The sequence below is a fragment of the Poeciliopsis prolifica genome, unplaced genomic scaffold (genome assembly GCF_027474105.1).
Source record: "Poeciliopsis prolifica strain line A6 unplaced genomic scaffold, Auburn_PproV2 SCAFFOLD012, whole genome shotgun sequence".
NCBI classification, from domain to species: domain Eukaryota; kingdom Metazoa; phylum Chordata; class Actinopteri; order Cyprinodontiformes; family Poeciliidae; genus Poeciliopsis; species Poeciliopsis prolifica.
This window is the reverse complement of record NW_026562387.1, coordinates 8,688,366-8,708,670: the sequence shown is the minus strand read 5'-3', so window position 1 is coordinate 8,708,670 and position 20,305 is coordinate 8,688,366. Positions and strand designations below refer to the sequence as shown.

General features: G+C 37.9%; 1 protein-coding gene across 3 annotated transcripts in view; it reads left to right on the top strand.

The window, feature by feature from the left end:
• sema5a (sema domain, seven thrombospondin repeats (type 1 and type 1-like), transmembrane domain (TM) and short cytoplasmic domain, (semaphorin) 5A) overlaps nucleotides 1-20,305 on the top strand; it is a 138,448-nt gene that overhangs the window by 55,013 nt on the left and 63,130 nt on the right. For all 3 annotated transcript variants that reach the window (XR_008606471.1, XM_055037520.1, XM_055037521.1), the window contains exons 5-8: nucleotides 6,353-6,415; nucleotides 10,596-10,694; nucleotides 17,995-18,208; nucleotides 19,394-19,679. Coding sequence is in view for 2 of the 3 variants with exons in the window: in XM_055037520.1 (XP_054893495.1) it covers nucleotides 6,353-6,415; nucleotides 10,596-10,694; nucleotides 17,995-18,208; nucleotides 19,394-19,679 (662 nt within the window). In the remaining variant the exon portion in view is untranslated. The remainder of the gene's footprint in view (nucleotides 1-6,352; nucleotides 6,416-10,595; nucleotides 10,695-17,994; nucleotides 18,209-19,393; nucleotides 19,680-20,305) is intronic.

The following is a 20,305-nucleotide window of genomic DNA, read 5'->3' as shown; positions in this document are numbered from 1 at the left end:
TTTTTTTCTCATTGTTGTGCCATGAGTGAATCACAGTCAAGCCGATGTGATGCATCTCTGAGCCTTAGGTCAACATCTGACTGCCAACTTCTCACATAGGATCTATCAGAAGTTGCTGCATTTAAGAAATATATAAAATTGTAACCTTCAAGGACTATAGAGATGCAATGTCCTCCAAAATCAGTTTTCTGTAAAGTTTTGTCCTACTCATTCTGAATCTATCAAATTCTGCTTTCTTTTTAGGAAGTACACTATACGTTGCTTTTTGTATTATCTACTTCAATAAAGTGATCTGGGTCTGAACAAAGACATTTCATATAACTTGTTTACATTTTTTATCAAATAACCCAATTGATTTGTTTTCAGAAGGGTTTGTTCTTGTAGCAACCATTTCAGAGCTTGGTTCTTAGGTTCATTTAGCTCAAACGGGAAACCATTTACTTTACCGCATTGTTTTACAGTGTGCATTCACATACTGTTGCCATGGTTTTCCCCCAAAAATGTGCATTTTACTTCCTGACTTTTGAGCCAGTCGACGACTGCAAGATAAATAATTTAATCACCTGCTGCCAGTTCAAAATGCCACACAATGAAATTACCAAGATCCACCAAAGTGTGGCTGTCTTTGTAGCACTCTGAACAAATAGTTGTTCTCCCTTCACAGTCTTCATTGAAACCGAATACAGCTTTGAGTCTTCTTCAACAACTTCCATGTAAATGAGTGTTTTAGTACTTTCATTTGCTAGAAAAAGATCCAGATCCTGAGTTTCCAACCAGCCGGTTCCATTTAACGAGCAAAAATTCTAGCAAATATTCCGGTTCTCTTAAGAAGCTCCTCTTTCTGTCAATTGACAGTGGAGTAGTCTTTCAACATTAACATGTTTGTTTCCTGAAAAACTTGCAAATGACAGCTTGAGTTTCAATTGAAACATCGTGGTGCCACTTAGCTAAATAAGCTCAAGACTAGTGTGACTCTGTGCTGCTGTTCAGAGGGAAAATGAAAATTGATTTCAGGCATCACAGTCAGTACTATTGTACTGGCACATAAAATACTGCCCACAGCATATTCTTCTTAGCAACAGTCGCTCCTATATTGTAGAGATATAAAATGTCCTTTCCTTTATTTTTCAACATCCTTGTGCATTTTCTTACTGGAATGAATGAAATGAACAAAGGTTCTTTCTATTCTAGCATAATGGATTTTATGCACTAGTGTTCGGTCTCTTGCGTTTACAACTTGTCAACCAGAAAATTAGCCCTGATAATAATTACCTAGCTGAAATTGTCCTCCATTGCTCTGGAAACATTGCTAATTCAATTACATGAGCACTAACTTAGTCATATAAAGGGAATAACAACTGGAGCTACAGATGCCAGCACATTAAGTAATACAATGATGCCATCTTTAAGCAAGAGGGATGTCATTCGGTGTGGTGAGGAGAAAAGCTACACTGACTTACGCTGCTCTGATGACAGTGCAGTGACTCAGGCCTCCATGCTTGCTGAGAAGTAACATCAAGACCAATTTCATGTGTAAATCTTTCAGCAGCTTACATCAGCTGACATCAGTATGAATAGTCAATATGATGCGACCACATCAAAAGCTAATATCAGGTAGTCAAGAGCCTTATTAGATTCTGCCCACAGGATTTGTCCGGCTCTTCCTCTCGGCGTCCTGTCCTGCTCGCACTGCGCGGCACAGCCAGTCCTTTCACAAAGCTAGACAGCTGTCAGCAGAGAGTCTGTTCTCTGGACTCTCTTTATGCAAAGTGTATTCAGTATCATGTCTGGAAACTGCTGGTTTGGAATTCAGCTCCTCACTTGCTGCTCTGTCTCACTATTCTCTGGCCACACACTCTCCCTTCTTCTTCTTCTGGCCAGACTCTGTTTTCCAATCTTTCTTGTTTTGTCTGTTTGTCCATTTCTTTTTTCATTTTTTGTCCTTTCCTCTGTACAACTTCAATCCTGCCTACTCTGCCTCTTTCTCTTATGCACCCACCTTTTGGGTGACAATAGGCCCCTCAGTTTGTGAGCATATGCGAGGAATGAGCACAATGGTCCATCTCTGATGACTAAATCCATTGCAGAGGACAGTAAAGAGCAGCGAACCATGGAACAAGAATTTTTATTCATCTTCTCTGAAACAAGGGAAGACTGCACCAACTTTTCTCTCTTACACACACAGTTTGTGTCAGAAGGAAGATTGTTCAAGTGTAGCATGATACAATGAGTTTGGACTGTTATTTTTCAATGAATGAATCTTCTCTGTAGAAATTCAGGGAGGCAACCAACAGGATCAGTAACATAATCAACCAAGCTTTAACCAACTCCTCTGTTAGCCAAGCAGATGAAACATATGCAGCGGCAGAATTATCAGCAATCTGTTGAAAAAGATTTCAAAGCACTATGAAGTTATTAAAAAAAAACAAAAAAAAATCTTGTTTTTGATGCACTTGTGTGAGATGCATTCTGTAATTCTGACCATAAAAGTTTAAAATAACCTTTGGTAAGGTTTTCTATGTTTTCACCTTGAATCAGGAACAGTATCTCACTATTTTTCTATTAGATTTTTATCTAAGTTTATAAAAGATGGTTTTAATATATAAAATGCCAATATGTGATAATCACAAAAAGGACTAAATTATTTTTTGTCACTTTGATGGATAATTCCCTTTTTGGGCACTATTTTACTCCAGTGAGTAACCACCTGAGAGCTTTAAGAGGATTCATAAAAGAGCCTCTTAATAGATGGACTGGAGCTCCAGCCAAAACAAAAGGAAAAAAAACGGATGTACTTGGGTGATTTAATCCTCTTGTCTTCAGTCTATTTGTTTCCATTTCTACTCTTGTGCTACTTTTGTGGAGTCTCAGGGGTGTAATAGATCAAATCAATGCTACTAACTGAAGCAGTTTTTTTTTAGTAAGCATTGATAAATACTTATAACTTTACAAGGTTCAGGTTTTGAAGCATGATTCTTTTGACCGGTTATGAGCAGTGAGCAGTGTATCAAACATTCATTTTTGTTTTTCCAGTAATAAGCACCCCTAATTATTTCCATTAGATAGATAGCAGACTGTGATAATTCAAACTCAGGACTGCGGTATATCGTGGCCCCTACCATTAACCTTTCATTTACCCACATCAACTTTTACAGAAAAGTTTGGCAGTAAAAATAGAAGAGATAGCATTCCATTTAAAGCCTGTAATATTTTTATTTTTTGCATACCATTGCTTATGTATGCAGCATTTATCATTGATGTAAATGTCTTACATGCTTCATGGTATGTGTTTTATAGGTCATAATGAAATATGTTAAGTGCAGCCTTCTCTTTAAAAACATAACATTCTTGAGAGTCTTGCTTGTAGTTTAATTCTGCTATAAATAATTCATACCACCTGTAAAAATCACAAACTAATAATACCTTTAATGAAAATAACTCAAGAGAATGGATAATGGAATTTATACTCTGGATATAAAACTGTCTAAAATATGGCCTGGCGACAATGTTTTAGTTGACCAAGATTTCTTCAGGTCCTGAATGTGCAGCTTTTCTGGTATGTTTCAGAATATTTTGAAAAACTCAGTCCATTAAAATCTCTCATAACACTTTAAAAAAATGGTTTCTTTTTTGTACATTCTTCTCTGATTGTTGTAAAATTAACGGTACAACTCAAGTTGTAGTTCACTGTGACGACATGCCTGTCCAGGAGGAGTGAATGCTGCAGGTTGGGGACTCAATAGAATCTGCTGGGATTTTTTTAGACCACTTTTTAAGGAATAATGCAGCCTGGGGGGCCAAACTGGTGAATATTGCAAGCTCCTATTTCAACAGCATAAAACCCAGTAATAGGTTAAACCTGCATTTTATTATTATTATTGGTGTATTTACAATTTTGTCTTCCTGCTAAATTCAGCTCCTTGCTTTTGTTTTCTTTCTCTTTATTCTTTTCAGCCAAAAAGGTACAGAATAATCCTCTTTTTGAAACCTTTCTGATCTGACCAATAATTATTAATATTTAGCCACACAACATTCCACATATATTTCATTACAAGACAACTTAATTTTAGAAGCCTAGCAGCTCAACAAAAGCATGCTAATGAGATTTTAATGTTTCTTAATGACCCATTGCTAGTCATTGTGCTACTTTGATTATATTCTGTACTCTGGACCATTTGAGCCAGGCCTGCCAGATTAGGTGGCTTCTGTGGTCAATGATGCCAGCACACATCCCCCACTTACAGGTTTATGGTCATCTCTTTTAGTAATTGTAATGTTAATGTCTTAAAGGCACAGTGAGACAATGGTGGGATGTCAACATACGCTCTGAAGTGTGTTGAATGATGATAAATAACATAATCACTCCACAAGCAACAGGAAATAAGTTGGCACATTAATGTGATCTGAAGTTGGAGCCTCACTTTGGATTATGATTGATTTCTGTACCAAACACAAGTGAGTTGTGTTTCAAGCCATTAACAGATTTTCTTCCGCCCCCTGCGATTAGCAAAAGCACTTTCCGCACCCACACTGAATTCTGCTGGGGATGACTGTGCTACGGTGTGTGCACGCTCTTGCTGCCTGTGCTGAAGATGTAAATGTTTTGTGTCTGCATTGCCCCAGAATAGCCAGCTTCTCCCAGGAATATGAACTGACACATACACAGAGGAGAAACAGACAAGCCAGAAGCCAGCTACCATTAATGCGCCATATTTTATCTCCATGAATAGTACCACACACACATACCGTGAGCGCCTTTCTCCCTCCAGACGGGCTCTGGTTGCTGCTTATGTGTGCGTTTATGGGTGACGGCGAACATACGGCAGCTTCCATGCCTCCCAAAGGCCAATGAGGCAGAAAGGACAGGTCTGTCAGAAAAAAAAGTATTGTCTAAAGCCAACGCAATAAGTAAATGTAAAATTAAATTGCCTGAAAATGAAACTGAACTCTAGCAGCTTATTAATATTCAAGCAGGATATCTCATCAACTTTTCTGTTTGGGATTGTAGCCAACAGTAGCTGTATTTAAACTAAAAGCAAAATAGAAATAACCAAAGAAAAAGCATCCAAAAACACTAACCGGAGGTAATGAAAAATGTGGATAGTATGCACAACTTGTGTCCTTTTCCTTTGGATTAGGATTCTTCCTTTCCTTAAATCTAAGATTCCATTTTGTGAAATGGTTGTAACAGAGATTACTTTATCACAATGTATTGCCATGCCTTCCTGCTTTAAAAGGTGTAAGGTTAATGTCGGAAAAGTCCACTTTTAAAAACAAATACTTATCTGCTTGGAACAACAGTAATAATGCAGAATTTAATTTGTTTATTTTAAATAGATCTTTAGAGGTCCTATCTCTAAAAGATGATGATATTTTGCCTTAAGATATTTCCTCAGGTTCGCTTTTGCACTGTTCAAATGCCAGGCTTTTAGAATAAAACTTACATTTCTCTGGCAAAAAAACAGTTTGAATATATTGCTTTTGGAGACATTTTGCAAATTAAGCTTAACACTGAGCCAGCCAAGTTTTCTGTTAACTAATCTTCTCTCTGCCAGTCATACAGACCTGGTGGCAGTAAAGGCTAATTCCACCTGTCACAGGGGTGAGCGACTCAGTGGCCCAGTGCTCTCCCAAGGCCAGCCCTTATTACACGAAGAAAGAATTTTTATCAATGACAGAGACCCCCTTCTCAGAGGTCACACTGAAATTAAAAGGTAGAACCTGCATCTTTCCCTCTGAGGAGAAAAGAAACTCTTATCTTCTTACTCTTATTCCTGCCTATTTTAAAATTTAAAGTAGGGTCTTGCTATTTTTTACATGCATGTACATCACTATGACACAATGGCTCAGGGGACCCGCCTGTAATGTTTTAGGATTCCTTCTTTCCCCACACACATAAATCAAGCTGACATGTGGCTTTACACACTCTTGCCTCTCATTTCTCGAGGTCTCTGTTTGGTATGCACCTTAATTGGATTCTGTGTTTGCATTTGCCAATGCTTCTAATATGTGGGTACTCATGCCATTGTACATGTATTGGTCTGAGAGTCTACACTGGCAATATGTCTGATGCATTTGCTGTTGGCTTTAATCTCTCCATCTGACTCAACTCAAGTTAGTGTCAAATAAATGCTGAATGATTTGTCAGTCATTACTCTGTTTCTTCATTGTGTGTTCAATATCTGATGGCAGCAAAATGCTTAAAAAATGAGGTGGAAACTTCATTGCCAAACGTTTTGCTTGAGTTCTCTGAGTCTTTCTTATATTGCTTCAGGTGGACAAGTCATCCGGTGTTTGCTTCTTCTTGATGGCTTTTTGGGAGCTTTTACACTGCTTTACTCTGTCTCTCCAGGAGGCTGAATGGCACTGTGATGAGTTCACCAAGGGAGCCTGCTTCAGCCGTGGAAAATCTGAGGTGAGTTTACATGAACACTCTCTCATATTGCTTTGCCAGATACATGATGAGAAAAACAAGTTTTCATTTTCAAAAAGAAACATACAACTTTGCATTAGAAACGTACTTGATAACCTTGGCTCAATTGTATCTTTGGAACCAAAAAGGGAATTGAGTTAAACGTTTACTAATCTGCTCATTTAATAAATAAATTGTGAAATAAACTTACTTCACATGACAGGTAGATACTAATTTTATATAGTCTTTATATAAGTTAATTATCTCAGGTGTTCAAGCATGCTATATTTAATCTAAACTTAAATATATTTACTTGTTTCTCCCTTTTCACTTTTATCCTCTTTCCTATTTGCAGAGCTACTAAATAAAGGATAATTAAAAGTAATTTAAAAAAAATTACAACACTTACACACTGTCGGTAAAACAAATATAGTATTTAACAGTTAACACAGACAAATAGCATTTGCTCATTGTCTCTGATCATTCATGTATCATTTGCTTTACAGCTGTATGATAATTAAGAAACACACACTGGTACCAAATTAGGCTCTTATATGAAATTATACCCTGGACTAGCAACTTCTTCATCATACCCAGTATAAAAAGTGTGACAATGCTTCATGGACTGCTATCCCACAACAGAGTGTGAACAAGCTGGTGACCATTATTAGGATCACCTGCTGGGCTATTATAGTAGTCTACTGAGTCCGCCTGTTTGCTAAATAAATAAATTGTTAAACTGTCAGTATGTCCTTTCTCCTCAAACTCCTATCGTTTAATTCGACAAATGACACCAAGCAAGGTTGCATAAGGAGATAAGCTGTTTAGCTTCAGCAGAGAGGATTTGGCAAGTCATTCATGGGCGGAACCCACATTTAGCTCTGCGATTTAACACCCAGATGTGTTTTCCTTGCCACCATTTAAAAGGAATTGAACAATTCACTTACTTTTTCTGATATACACATGTAGTGTTGCCTTTATCAATGTTTTATATTCTTTTCTATGTAAAACTAACCTGTCTTATTTTCTTTTAGTTTTAGTTTTTTCATTAGGATTTATTGCGATCTTTTTACATCATGTCAAAATAAAAACCTTATCCTCCTCCAACCCTCAAACTTCAGCCCAAAAGTCTTCCATTGCTAAGGACTTTCTAAAATTGCAGGCTAAAAATAAAACCATAATATAAGAATTAATCATATTAGGAATTGAAAGCAACCGGATTCACTTTATCCACCCTTAATATATGGACACCGTTGGAGCTTGAGTGGTTTTAAATCAACTCACTATAGTAAAATGTTCCCTTATTATACTTAAACATTTATTTATAGACTTTTGTACAGAAGGAGTTCCTATTGTTTTACTTCTTTCTTTACAGTCTATATTTTAGTATGTGGCTGGATGGTATAGCCTTCTATATAAAACAGATGTCTTTTTGAGCTGAATTTGACTTGTAGGTGAACTGCTCAGCCCTGATTCTTATGTGCATCTGCCGCTGTGTATTTATCCTCCAGTGAAAGGTGGTCAGGGACCCATAATAGGCATGCACAGCCTGCCCAGCACATGATCGTTGAAGTGAATTACAGACCACAACTACCTCAGTCCTTGGGAGTCGCTACAGTCTGGCAGAGCAGTATTGTTTTGCTCTGTTCTCTTCTGAGGATCAGTTGCTGTGATGTACACTAAGAATAGCTTTAGACGCTTCTCTCTTTTCCCCTCCAGCAGTTGACAGGGCTTTATGTGGTTTATTACCTTTCTCAATGCACATCAATATATCATAACTTAAGCTGTTTTAGATATCATCCCTGAGTTTTGAGAGAAATACCAGTGATTTTAGGTGTTTTTCAAGCACTGTGATGCTGTCAAAATAATAATTATTCCCATTACTAAATTAGCGAGAAACTGTTGAGAAGAATTCAAAAGTGCAGATCCTTATTTCTCAACCCGCCCACAAACACCCACACCCCTTCACACAAGTTTATAGATCACAGCCAGCTGCACAAACACTCCAAGTTCAGGAGCATTGCAATAAATTTAAATATCCTCAAAACGTTAGTTTCCATAATTCAATTTAAACTTTGAAACGCATTAATTGTTTAGAGATATATTTTGAGAATTTATTTCTATTTTCTTGCAATGATGACATGTCTCCAAATACGGAAAATATCACTCTTAAATAATCCAGACATTATTTTTATTTTTGATACAGTGTATGAATGTACTATTCAATTACCCAGCTACTTATTTGGGGATGATTTTGCATTAATCCTTGTATCAGTCATATGTGGTGTGATGATAGTCAGACTTTGTCACTACTTAAGTGGCAGAAAAAAGCTCAATTCTGAGTGACCCTCTCCAGCTCTGCATTATAAGGTAACATCTTTGAGGAAATGAACCATCAAGAGCTCTCACATTTTCTAATCGAAGGTTTGGACTTTATAAGACGCAATAAACCAACACCAGCAGATGACTAAATCATCAGTGACTAACCCTAACCCCAGACTTTCTAGAGACTCTTGATTTCCCACTAAAGGGTGAGATTTACTTTCATCTGAAATAACACTTTGGTCAGGATATGGTTCTGAAAATGCCTCTTGACCACAGAGTTATCCTGACGCAACCATTATGCCATTTCCTCAATACCTCTGTGTGTTGACTCTTAAAGTTATGACTCCAATCACAGTCAATGCCTTATCAAACATTTGAATGGGCTTTGCAACAAGATCTATTGCTTGTCCACATTTTTTCTTTCCCCGAAACTTTTCGTTAATATGTTTGTATACAAAATTCTGTCAACTGATAGATTCTCTAATAGTGATTTTAGACCTGTAGATAATTTTTAGAATTGATTTGAATTACCCTATGTTTTTCAGTGACGGTCTGCAGAACGAGGCAGCAGCCTTACCTACAATTATTGTGGCCATACCTTGGGTTAATTATGCAAAACTCCAATCTCTAATCTTGTAAGAACTATAACCCAAGTTAAACAAATTAATAAAATATCCACAGAGTAACCTGTAATGCATATAACATGTGATTTAACTTTTTAATTTGTATGACTCAAACATTTATACTTTTTGATGTTAGGGCTTTGAGAAGCTCCTGTATGCAGGCATAGGCTTGTAAATGTGCTGCTCATGAACACATCTTTTGTTTTAACAGCATATATGTGGTCACCTTGAATACTTTGAAGTGTTGAGGACCAGGAAACAAGTAGTTCCAGGTGTCAATGTTCATGTTGTCTGGGGAAAATAAAGTCCCTTTGCTATGCCAGCCTACATTCATAAATCAGAGTGAAAAGCGGGGTGGTGAGGGTTGCTCCAGTGACTGAAACAATAGCAGATTTACAAGGGTTTAAAATTTTACAACAGCCCCTTAACTATGACCAGGGCCCCTGTTAGATGGAGAACCCTACAGGTTTATTTTTTTGTCCTGTGAAAAAAGGAATTGCCGCTTCATGAAGTTAATGCCGACCACCTTTACATTTACCACAGGTTGACTTTAGTTGATAGAAATCACCTGCAAGCCCTCTTGAATACCTGACCTTTACATTGAAAGTTCATCAAATTGAATGCCGATCTATCATTCAATCAATCTTTCACTTTGTCAGTTCTGCTCTGCTTTTTGTGAGCTTTTAGCCAAGAGCTGAGTAGTTTTACTTGAAATCCAGGGAGGAATTCCCACAGGAGTAAAGAGCCAAGAAAAGGCTGATGAGTGTGTACTTCACTCTAATTTGGAGAAAAGTGGTTTGAATTGATTGTGGTGGGGAGCAGGCTAAAAAGAAAGAATGATTGAATGAAGTGTATGAGAGGCGACATTTTCATTTCACTTTCTGACCAGTCAACAAAGCCAAGGCAATTTTCTAAACTAATTCTGAATGGCCCTCTCCAACACCTGTTGCATTTATCTGGGCTCTGCCGTATTGAGATACCTCTCCAATCCTGATCCCCACTGAATTAGGATGTGACATGGCTAAGCCATGCAGATATTAGCCTTGATTTGACTCTGTGTAAGTTGGCCACGTTTTGGAGCAGCCCTCCTGTTGATGCAGGTGCTTTTCTTATTTATTGGCATAAAGTGTAATTTGGCCTCTTCTGCCTAATGCTGCTGCTTGCTGGTGGTTAGATAATGGAACTGTTAGTAACTGCTATATATGTTGTTTTTTTTTTCCTGTGTGTTTCTGCAGGAGGAGTGCCAGAACTACATTAGGGTGCTGCTGGTTAATGGGAACAGGCTGTTTACCTGTGGAACCAATGCATTCACCCCCATCTGTACCAATCGAACGGTACGAACATCATGACATCCACAGTGCTGTTTACAGAGCCTGCAATTTGCAATCCAAACCCCTTTTCAATGCATACATAACCATCCGTGAATTTGACAGAAACTGAAAGAGGCTGTGTTTTTACTGTCATAGTATTTTTCCTGAACATTTGCAACATTATTTTTACAAAGCTGGACAGAGTAAACTTTCAGTATTAACATAAACACTTCACAAAAACAACTTGAGAAATAACTGCAGCTTTTAACAGTTTTAGATAAAGTTGAAGCTTAGAATGACAATATTTTTAGTTGCGCCCATCTGCCATCTATGAGGTTTACACAAAGTACCATGTGTACTAGGCTTTTTTTGACATAAAGAGAAGTGCCGCAAAACACAAAATAAAAGCGACATTATAGTTCTGCAGACGCGCTCCAGCTTCTTGACTGAAATACAGAGATATAATGGGATATAATAGGATATAATGGTGTATAATGGCGATCGTGTCCACATACCTGGTAAATGATAATTTTCTTGTTAATTAGTTTTATGTTAATTTTAGCATCACAATGTCAACCAGTAAGACTGTAAATTTAATTTCTTTATAGTGCTGACCTTTTCTAAGCTTGGAAAAAGTATCCTTCCTCAATTTGATTGGCATAGTCAAAGGATTGCTCATTTGAAATGTTTAATTATGTGTTTTTGGAATTTGAGGAAATGTCTAAAATAACAAACATAGATTTGACAATTACATAAAAAACTGAGCAGCAGAAAAAAATGTGTTGCCTCTTTATAGGAAAACATATCTAAAAACATTTTTGCAGTCCACTTTTAAAAAACACAACTCTTCACTGCACATATATTCACTCCATAAATTGTCTGCCAAGGCATTTTGCGAGGTTCTAGCATCAGCAAAGTCTCTCTACTAGTGGATAGAGTAGCCAAAACTTGCACTCAAGTCAGGGCAGCACTGATAGTAATTACAAAAAAAAAATACCCTAGAGTAAAAAAGTAAAGCCTACCTAAGTAAAAACAAATGAAAGTGGAAGAAACACACATTTCCGAGTCTGTTTTCCACCAGGTCAAACTACTGAATGCTTATAGTAGGCTGAATGTGTGAAGACACGATATATACTGTTTATTTTGTGTTTCCCAGATCTCCAAATGGTACCACATTGTCAGAAGACAGAAAATAACATTAAAACAATGATCCTTGTGTACAACCCAGAAGTTTTAACAAAGATATTGCTAAGACATTCAATGGACTAATTAAAGTTTAGTTGAACAGCCAGAATTTTCTCTTAATAAGAATAGCAGTACTTCATCATAATATTACTCAAGTAGAAGTAAATAACATTGTGTAGAAAAAACTACTCCAAGAAGCATATTATCTTTAATATTTACTGGAGTAAATTGAACGAAGTCTCCATCAGCAAGATTGTGCTCTACAACAGTATCGTATGTGTGGGTCTCCATGTTGATTGTATAATTGAAGTTGTAAATATTCCATCCTGCTAAGAAAAGGGGAAAGATTACAAGCAAAATGTGGTGCTTACCTGCTTTCTCTTTTTGTTGATTTCCCTTTACTGGTTTCAAACTCTGCCGCTTAGGTTTTGTCTCCTTGTGCACAGCATTATGAGTTTTCTAAGTCAGTCAGCTTGTCGCTAGAAGTTTATCATTCAACTTCTCCTCCATACAAATTATCCTTTGTATTCCATCTTTAAGTTCACAAAAAAAATTCTGGGAAATGCTGCATCAAAGCATTTAGACATGTCTGCAGCAAACTTCTACAAAGCCATTCTTGTAGTCAAACTGGTTAACCATATCTTCTTCAGATAGTATCACACACTACATTAAATTCCAGATTTTTAACTGACATGCATTTTCTTCATTGATGATCATAACCTTGTAGGTTGATCAAGTGCATCAACTCCCTTGCATCAATACGAGGGTGCTGCGGCGGCCAGCTCAAAAGAAGCTGGCAACACATATTTTGAGAAATCGTTAGCATAAAATAGCAGCATTATGACAGGCATGTGAACAATGCAAATTTGAAGACTCGGTTGTTATTTTAATGAAGTGACATTGTTTGAGGTAAAGGTCAGGTTGATTAACTTATTTAATCAAGGTGAGTTGGGAGAATGACACCTCAGCATTCCCTGTTCAAGCTCCCATTGTGCACCCAGGCATGCTGACTAATTACAAAAATGAATCCTATTAAGGTCTCTGATTTCTGGAATTAATGTTACCCCAAACTTGTTTAGCATCTCAATCAAAATGTTAAGCTCATTACTCTTGTTAATGCTGGCACTGGGCTCCATGTAAATACTTGTTGACCCTTCTGAAAAGTCATTGAAATTTATTTAGCTTCTGTTTTTTTTTTTTCACATTACTCCCTTTTTTTCTCATTACATTGAGATGACTCAGTTCTCTCTGGCTTCAAGGCACCTGGTCGTATGCATTAGAACTATTTTTGGTGAAACTTCTCACTTTGAATTCAGCAGGCTGCAGACACACTAAGGTCAACCATGTCTTCTGCTTTTGTTCACTCACTGCAGCTGCAAAATATCTAGGAGACTACTTCTGGTGACATATGCCCCTGGAGTCAAGTGTAGCTGAACATTTAAAATGTCAGACTATTGCTTTCTTACCTTATAACAGTGATACGTCCACATCACCATTTCCCTCTTAGAAGAAGACTGGGCAGGAGTTTACAATTGAAATGACATTTGTTTTGGTCCTAAAGCACTGAATTCAAAGGTCAGAAGCTCAGAATGACTGTTTACCGCTGTGAAAATACACATAGTTGAAATGCCATGGCATTATTACAGCTGTATTTCATTAGGAGCTGTCATATTTATGAGCTGCATGTTCGTTAGCTGTCATATTTATGAGCTGCATGTTCGTTAATTTGAAACATGGATCAGGAACGTCAGCATCAGTAGAACGCCGCTCACTCAGATTTTTTATCAGCTGTGATGATGGACACAGAGTGGCAAGAATGTCCATAATTTAATAGAAAACAGGAGAGACCTAAGACAGACTGTAAGGAATAGAATAAGAAATGGTGCGTTGACAATAATGTACACCTCGTGACTGATTTTGATGAAACAAAATGTATTTGTCAAATAGCTGTACATATGTGTGAGACACACATCAAACCTTTAGGTCTTTTTTAGCTTTGATCTACCAAGACTTAATTTGAGATGATTCCGATATCATGTGCACCTAATCATACTAGGTGCACATTTATTTATTATTTATATAGACATTTATTTTGGCGAGCTCCTGACTGGAGTAGACATGGTCATTATGGTGAGCTTGAGAGAGTTTCTGTGGCCTTTAAGAAGCTACAACAGCCATTGTGTGCTAAAGTATTTAGTATTCAAATTAATTTCAAGTCAATATGAGACTTGGAGGACATTCACAACAACTACCAATTCCCAAGTAAAGTCAACCTGACAACATACAACGAGGTGCTAAGAATTCTCCAAAAACTCTAAAAAAAAAAACATTACAGGGCCTACAGTTCAAAGTTGATATTGTTGATGTTAAAGTTAATGTTAAAGTGAATGCCACTACAATCAGAAAGACAGTAAATCTCCTCCATGCAAGCCTCTCTTCATAAACTTGGAAACAGGAGAGATTCCTGAGAAATATAGCAGCCAGCACAAAGTGCAATAATGCCAGCTGTTCTGAATATGGCAGATTTCCCTGCACTTTGGAAGAACACGAGTCCAAGAAAAATTAATTTGTGGAATGCTAACTGTTAGGGCCTGGTGTACTGATGCACTATTCCACTATAACCTGCAGAGGACAGTGGGTTCTCCCCTCAGGCGCTGACTCCTACCTTGTTTTGAAATGTTCAGAGTACAGAGGAGGTGCTTTAATAATACTCACACCCGTGAGCGCTCAACTGTGAAGCGTTCAAGGGGCCCCTTAAAATGCCAGTGGCAGTGTGTAAACTTTATTTCACGTCACTGTTGCTACTGGAAAATATATGTTTGTACCTCTCCACCTCACACACATGGCTTTCTGCCACTGTGAAATTGGGTTTTCCTCTAGTTTCCTCATCATTGCTATTAACAATTAAATGATATGATAAGCTGGTTCATTTAAATTAACACTGACATTCATGAGCATCTTTGCATTGACCATTTATAGCTGAGGGCATGCAGAAGGTTGAACATGAGGCAGGACTTTGTGCGCAAAGTGTTAGGTGTAGCTATTATCTATAGAGGAAAATTGCTTAAAGGTGTGCATGCACATGGTTTGATAAATCAGAACTTTTAGTATGGATCCTGTGCAATCCTTTGGAAATGAGACTCCAGATCTTTAACTTTTTGAAATGCAATAGGGTGACTCAAAATATGTTCATGAAAGTTGTTACTGCAACCTGGTAGTTCCAAGAACTGATCAGAAAACTATTTGATTTCCTCAAATTGTCCAATCACTGGTCACATCAAAATCATCTGGCTCTGTTCACTATCCAGTTCCTCTCTGCTTTTTTAATGTTGATTAAATTTATTATAAATTATTGATAGCCCTGTCAGTTACCAGGTCTAAAATATACAACTGAGACTTTTCTTGCCATATTTAGCAGGTGAAAGCTCTTACTCTGACTGTTGGATTTCTCTTTGTTTTAAGACTTATTCAAAAAGTCGATAGTTCTTCTTTATTAGCTGTGATCCTTCTCCTTCCACAAAAGTCCCTAGAGCGTCCCAGCCCTGCAGCTGCTTGGGCTATACAGGGACAACTTTCACTTCCCTTCCTTCTAAATGAAATAGCTTCTTTGCCATCTATTTATTCCTCCTCTTCTTCCTTTTCTCAATGACCCAGCTGACCTAATAAAATGACTCCTGCCAACGGAATCAGCCATGTCAATACCAGGCTTTCACCTCACACTGGCAAAGCTCACACAGGGTTGCTTCTCTGTTGTGGTTTGGGTTGTGCGGCGTTGGCTTTAGAGAGGACACATTTTTTGACCCAAATCGACAGGCTCTAGGAAATTGCCAAAAGTCGCTGCTTGGTTCCTCTAAACACATTGCTCTGAATTCACTTTAGAAGAAATTTGTAGATTAATAAAAATGATTGAAGAGAGACAAGATTGAGCTATGAATCATTGCACAGTCTCATAAGATCTACAACCAGTGTGAAGTCTCAAGTACTGAATTTGACTGAATGATAGAAAAGTAGCTGCATAATGCTCACAAGCAAACCTACAATCTTGCATTCCTCATTTGCCATGGGAACTTCAATAAATATTGAAAGTACAAATGCCATGAGATAAATCTTGCATGCCGTTTGCTTTTGCACCATAAAATAAAATTACATCTTAGATTGGAAAATTGCAATTCTCCATTTCCCTTTTCAGAGCTCACTTACAGAAGCATGTGCTATGGCTCTTCAGCAACCAGTCCAGCGTGTCAGGGATAACCCAAGGTCAAGCTGTAAAGTATTTTTAAAAAGCGGGACCTTGGATTTGGCTTTATAATCAAAGGCGAAATGCAGTGGAGCAATTCATCGCACATCAAGCCTTTTTGTAACTCTGAGTGGCAACTCAAAGATGTGGTTTAACAATGTTTCATGTTGAAGAACAGCTGGTTGTTCCGTAGAGACACCAGAAACCAAACCATTAAAGCACTTCAGCCAAGATGAATTCTGTTGGTCTTGAACAGGTGGTTTCTTACCATTAGCCTAAAAAGCAGCTGTTGTGCTTGTGTGTTTTACGATGCTGATTATTCTAAATGTGCTCTCTAATTATGCTTCTTGCTTCTGAAGGTTCTGGTTGTACATATTGTTGTCTGCTTCACAGTAGATGTAAACAAAGCAAAATGTTATGAGAAGAGGTATTTTTGCTGCTTGTACTATTTGCATATTGACAGGAACAAACAACACCGCTGCACAGTTCTTTGATTTGCATTTTAATGCTGCCCTTTGATGCTTTGTCCTATATATTGTTGCTGTTGTCCTACATCACTATCCTTATAAATAAACTTACTTTAGTGCCTGTGGTAAAGATGTTTAAATTGGATCTTTTATTGCAGTAGCACTAAAAAGTAAAAGTAAAATCCAGACTTTAATTTGAGTTCATTTATTCAATTGGGGGGTAGAATCTCACCTAAGAAGTAACTGTTTCCAGTCTTTGGGTCAAAATTTCTATAAAATAAGCTTTCTAAAAGTATTTTTGTGATTTTTACTTTACCTTTCTTTTTGAATTAGATTGTCTCTGGGTGTAACTGCATTTGAAAATGAGATGGACAAACGTGTATGCCATTAAAGTAGAGCAGATGTGCGTTTATCTCCCAAAGTCGTGAAACGATTACAAGAAAATTGTTATTTGCCCAGCGTTGCCCATGTCTTCAGTAGAAACAATAATTAAAACATTTTAAACAACAATGGCGATTCGCACAGCTGCTCGAGGATCCAAGTTTATCCTGCAACCACGCCCAACAAGCAGAATATTGATTGTAAGGGAGATTTAAAAAAAAAAGAAACTCACTATTAAGAGAGTAGCAACTTTGGCTCACCGAGGCATGTTAACAAAGGTTTTAAATCTGGCCATTAGACTGCAGTTCTGAGTTAGCTTCCTAGTTTTGAGGAAAATAGCAAACATGAGGACATTTGCTAATTGTCTATATTGTACATTTCACAAGGGGACATAATGTCTGCACAGACAGTCTGTGCAGACATTAAATAAACTGCAGCATATGGAACAGTTCTAACATTTCTGTTGTCTCCTTTATTCCTTTTCCATGACACCACTGACATTTTTGAAAACGAGGTTAATTCAAATAAAGCGTGGTTGTTGTTTGCCGTAAATCATAAATTGAGTCATCACTGGAATCCCAAACATATGTCCAATTCAAGTCAGTAAGACTTCACCAGAGAAAATATGAAGCCTATTCTGTGGGCAAGACATTATGCAAGAAAAGCCTGTGGGATGAGGAGACGAATACAGGATTTTAAATGATTAAGAAAGCAAACCTTAGGGGGATACTAAGTGTTGTCCTGTTGTTATAAAATGGTTTTACAAAGTGTTAACAGTTGTGCTGCAAAAACATTTATTACATGTGATCTTATAAAAGTAATGTCTTTCTTAACGCAACTAACTGCAGTTAAATTAGGGTTTGGATATATAACCTTTATATACCTTTTAACAAACTGTGCAAATTAGGCCATTTTCTTCATGTTGCAAATAAAAGGAAACCCACTCTGTAGTAGCCCAGAGGCGGTTTATTCTCATCGGTCGTTTTATTTTGTTCTTGATCACTTTTTCTCAATTCCCCACTTTAACCTGACTTTCCTTTCCACTATATTGCAGCTGACAAACCTGACAGAGATCCACGATCAGATCAGCGGGATGGCTCGGTGTCCCTACAACCCCCTGCACAACTCCACAGCCCTCATCACATCTAGTGGAGAGCTCTACGCCGCCACCGCCATGGACTTCTCTGGACGAGACCCGGCCATCTATCGCAGCCTTGGCGGACTGCCGCCATTACGCACTGCCCAGTACAACTCCAAGTGGCTAAACGGTAGGCAGTAAATGGCAGATAATTGCTATATTTTGTGTACTTGCATGTAAAAACTAGCCTGGCCATTGCCTACCAATGCAATTGTGCTCAAAAGTAATCCTTGCTTCCAGTGTGTTTTCATTGGACTCACAGCCACTTCCATCTGTAAGATTTTATTCTCCAAGAAACTTTTAGCAATCAGCCAACAAGCAAAGCAAATTCTGCTCTGAACGATAATATTCATTTGCCGTTTAACAGTGAAACAAAATGTTTCTCGAGTTTCATGTCAACAAGAAAATCTGTGAGGTTAAAAAAACATAAACACCTTACCTTTTCTTTAAGGAGAACTCAAGTTTGAAGTCCCGAAAAATCAATGGTGTTTTTTCCCCCTGAAAGTTCAAAGACATTGGAGAGCAGATTGGGGAACATCAAATAGCTTAAGATGTCCATCCTACACAGGAGCAGGTCAATCAGTATCTTGTCTGCAAGTGACTTTTTTTCCCGATTCACATTTAAGCTAAATTGAAAAAACAAATTTAAAACTACCTCAGACCTTGCTTGGCAGCCACCTTCTGGGAGAAGGCTTAATAACTAATTTTATGGGGAATTGATTTTCTTCCTCCGTCTCCCCCTGCACTGCCCTCTGAAGGTGCAGAGAAGAAAAGGGCAAAAATGAGATGGAGGGAGAGAGGAAAAAAGGGGGGCGCATTTTCCTCCAAAGCCGAATTAAATCACCGTCAGAAAGAATAAAGTGCGCATTTAGATTCAATAATGTCATACATAAAGATGAACGCTTTAGCTGTAGCCGTGTCATGAAGGTTGCATGTTTTAGATAGGGTGAGAGCTATTACCCTCCACCTGTTTTGGTCATTTCTCAGCCTAACCTTTTGGTTTGGGGAGTGAAAAATGAGCTTTCTTATTGCAACACAAAGCCATTAATAACATAGCCTGTAGTTATTAATCCTGATCACCTACTGTTGTGTGGGCCACATGCACGCTCACACACACACTATGAGCCAATCAGTCAAAATGCGTAGCCTATCGCTCTCCCACGCCATCCACCTCCTACAGCCTTAAATATATTTCTGTCTGTATTTTTCTTCATCTGTCTGCACTTCATCTTTTTTTTTTCCTGGCTGTCATCGAGTTTTCTTTCTGGGTCGTTTTTTTCTGTCCAGTTCATTTTTGCCACCATTTTTTCAACAGAGCCAAATTTCGTCTCCTCCTATGACATCGGCAACTTCACTTACTTCTTCTTCCGAGAAAATGCGGTGGAGCATGACTGCGGCAGGACTGTGTTTTCCCGAGCCGGGCGTGTTTGCAAGAATGACATTGGTGGTCGCTTTCTGCTGGAGGATACGTGGACCACCTTCATGAAAGCCAGGCTGAACTGCTCCCGGCCAGGAGAAATTCCCTTCAACTACAACGAGCTGCAGGGCACCTTCTACCTGCCTGAGCTGGAGCTGCTCTATGGCATTTTCACAACTAATGTGTAAGTAATGTTGCTGTCATTTTCTAAATAAATGTCAAACTGATGGGAGAGATTATTTCTATTATTATTATTATTAGTTCATGTAAATTCAGAAGTTTAGATACAGTAAGAGTACACTGCTATGCCTTCAAATTATTTGAAAACAGCCCAGATGATAAGGATAGGGATTTCTTAGCATTTTTTTATAATAATCTAAGCCCTAGAGTTATTCTAAGATATGCCTGTTTATTTTTGTAAAACAACACCCAAAACACACTACATGTGACATCGCTGGGAAAATTTAACAAGGGTCAAAGACAGAATGAATTGTGGTCCTCCAAAAATCTGGTTTACTTTTGTGCTATCCACAGTGAAATTTGTCCTTTAATGACGTGAACAGAAAAGACAATTAATAAGGCAAATGGCAGATTATAATTTGCACAAAGATGTCAGCCATGTCATGTGTCTGATGAAAGATAGATTGAAGTGAAGAAAACATTTGGTTGGAAAATAGTTTTAACTTGCAAGTCGTAGAATATCATCCTCGCTGGGACATACCGGGGTGAAAGCAGCATGGTACAGATACATTTTGTTCATGGCACAAATAGATGGCAATGTAAATAAAAACATCTTGTAAAGTAGCATCT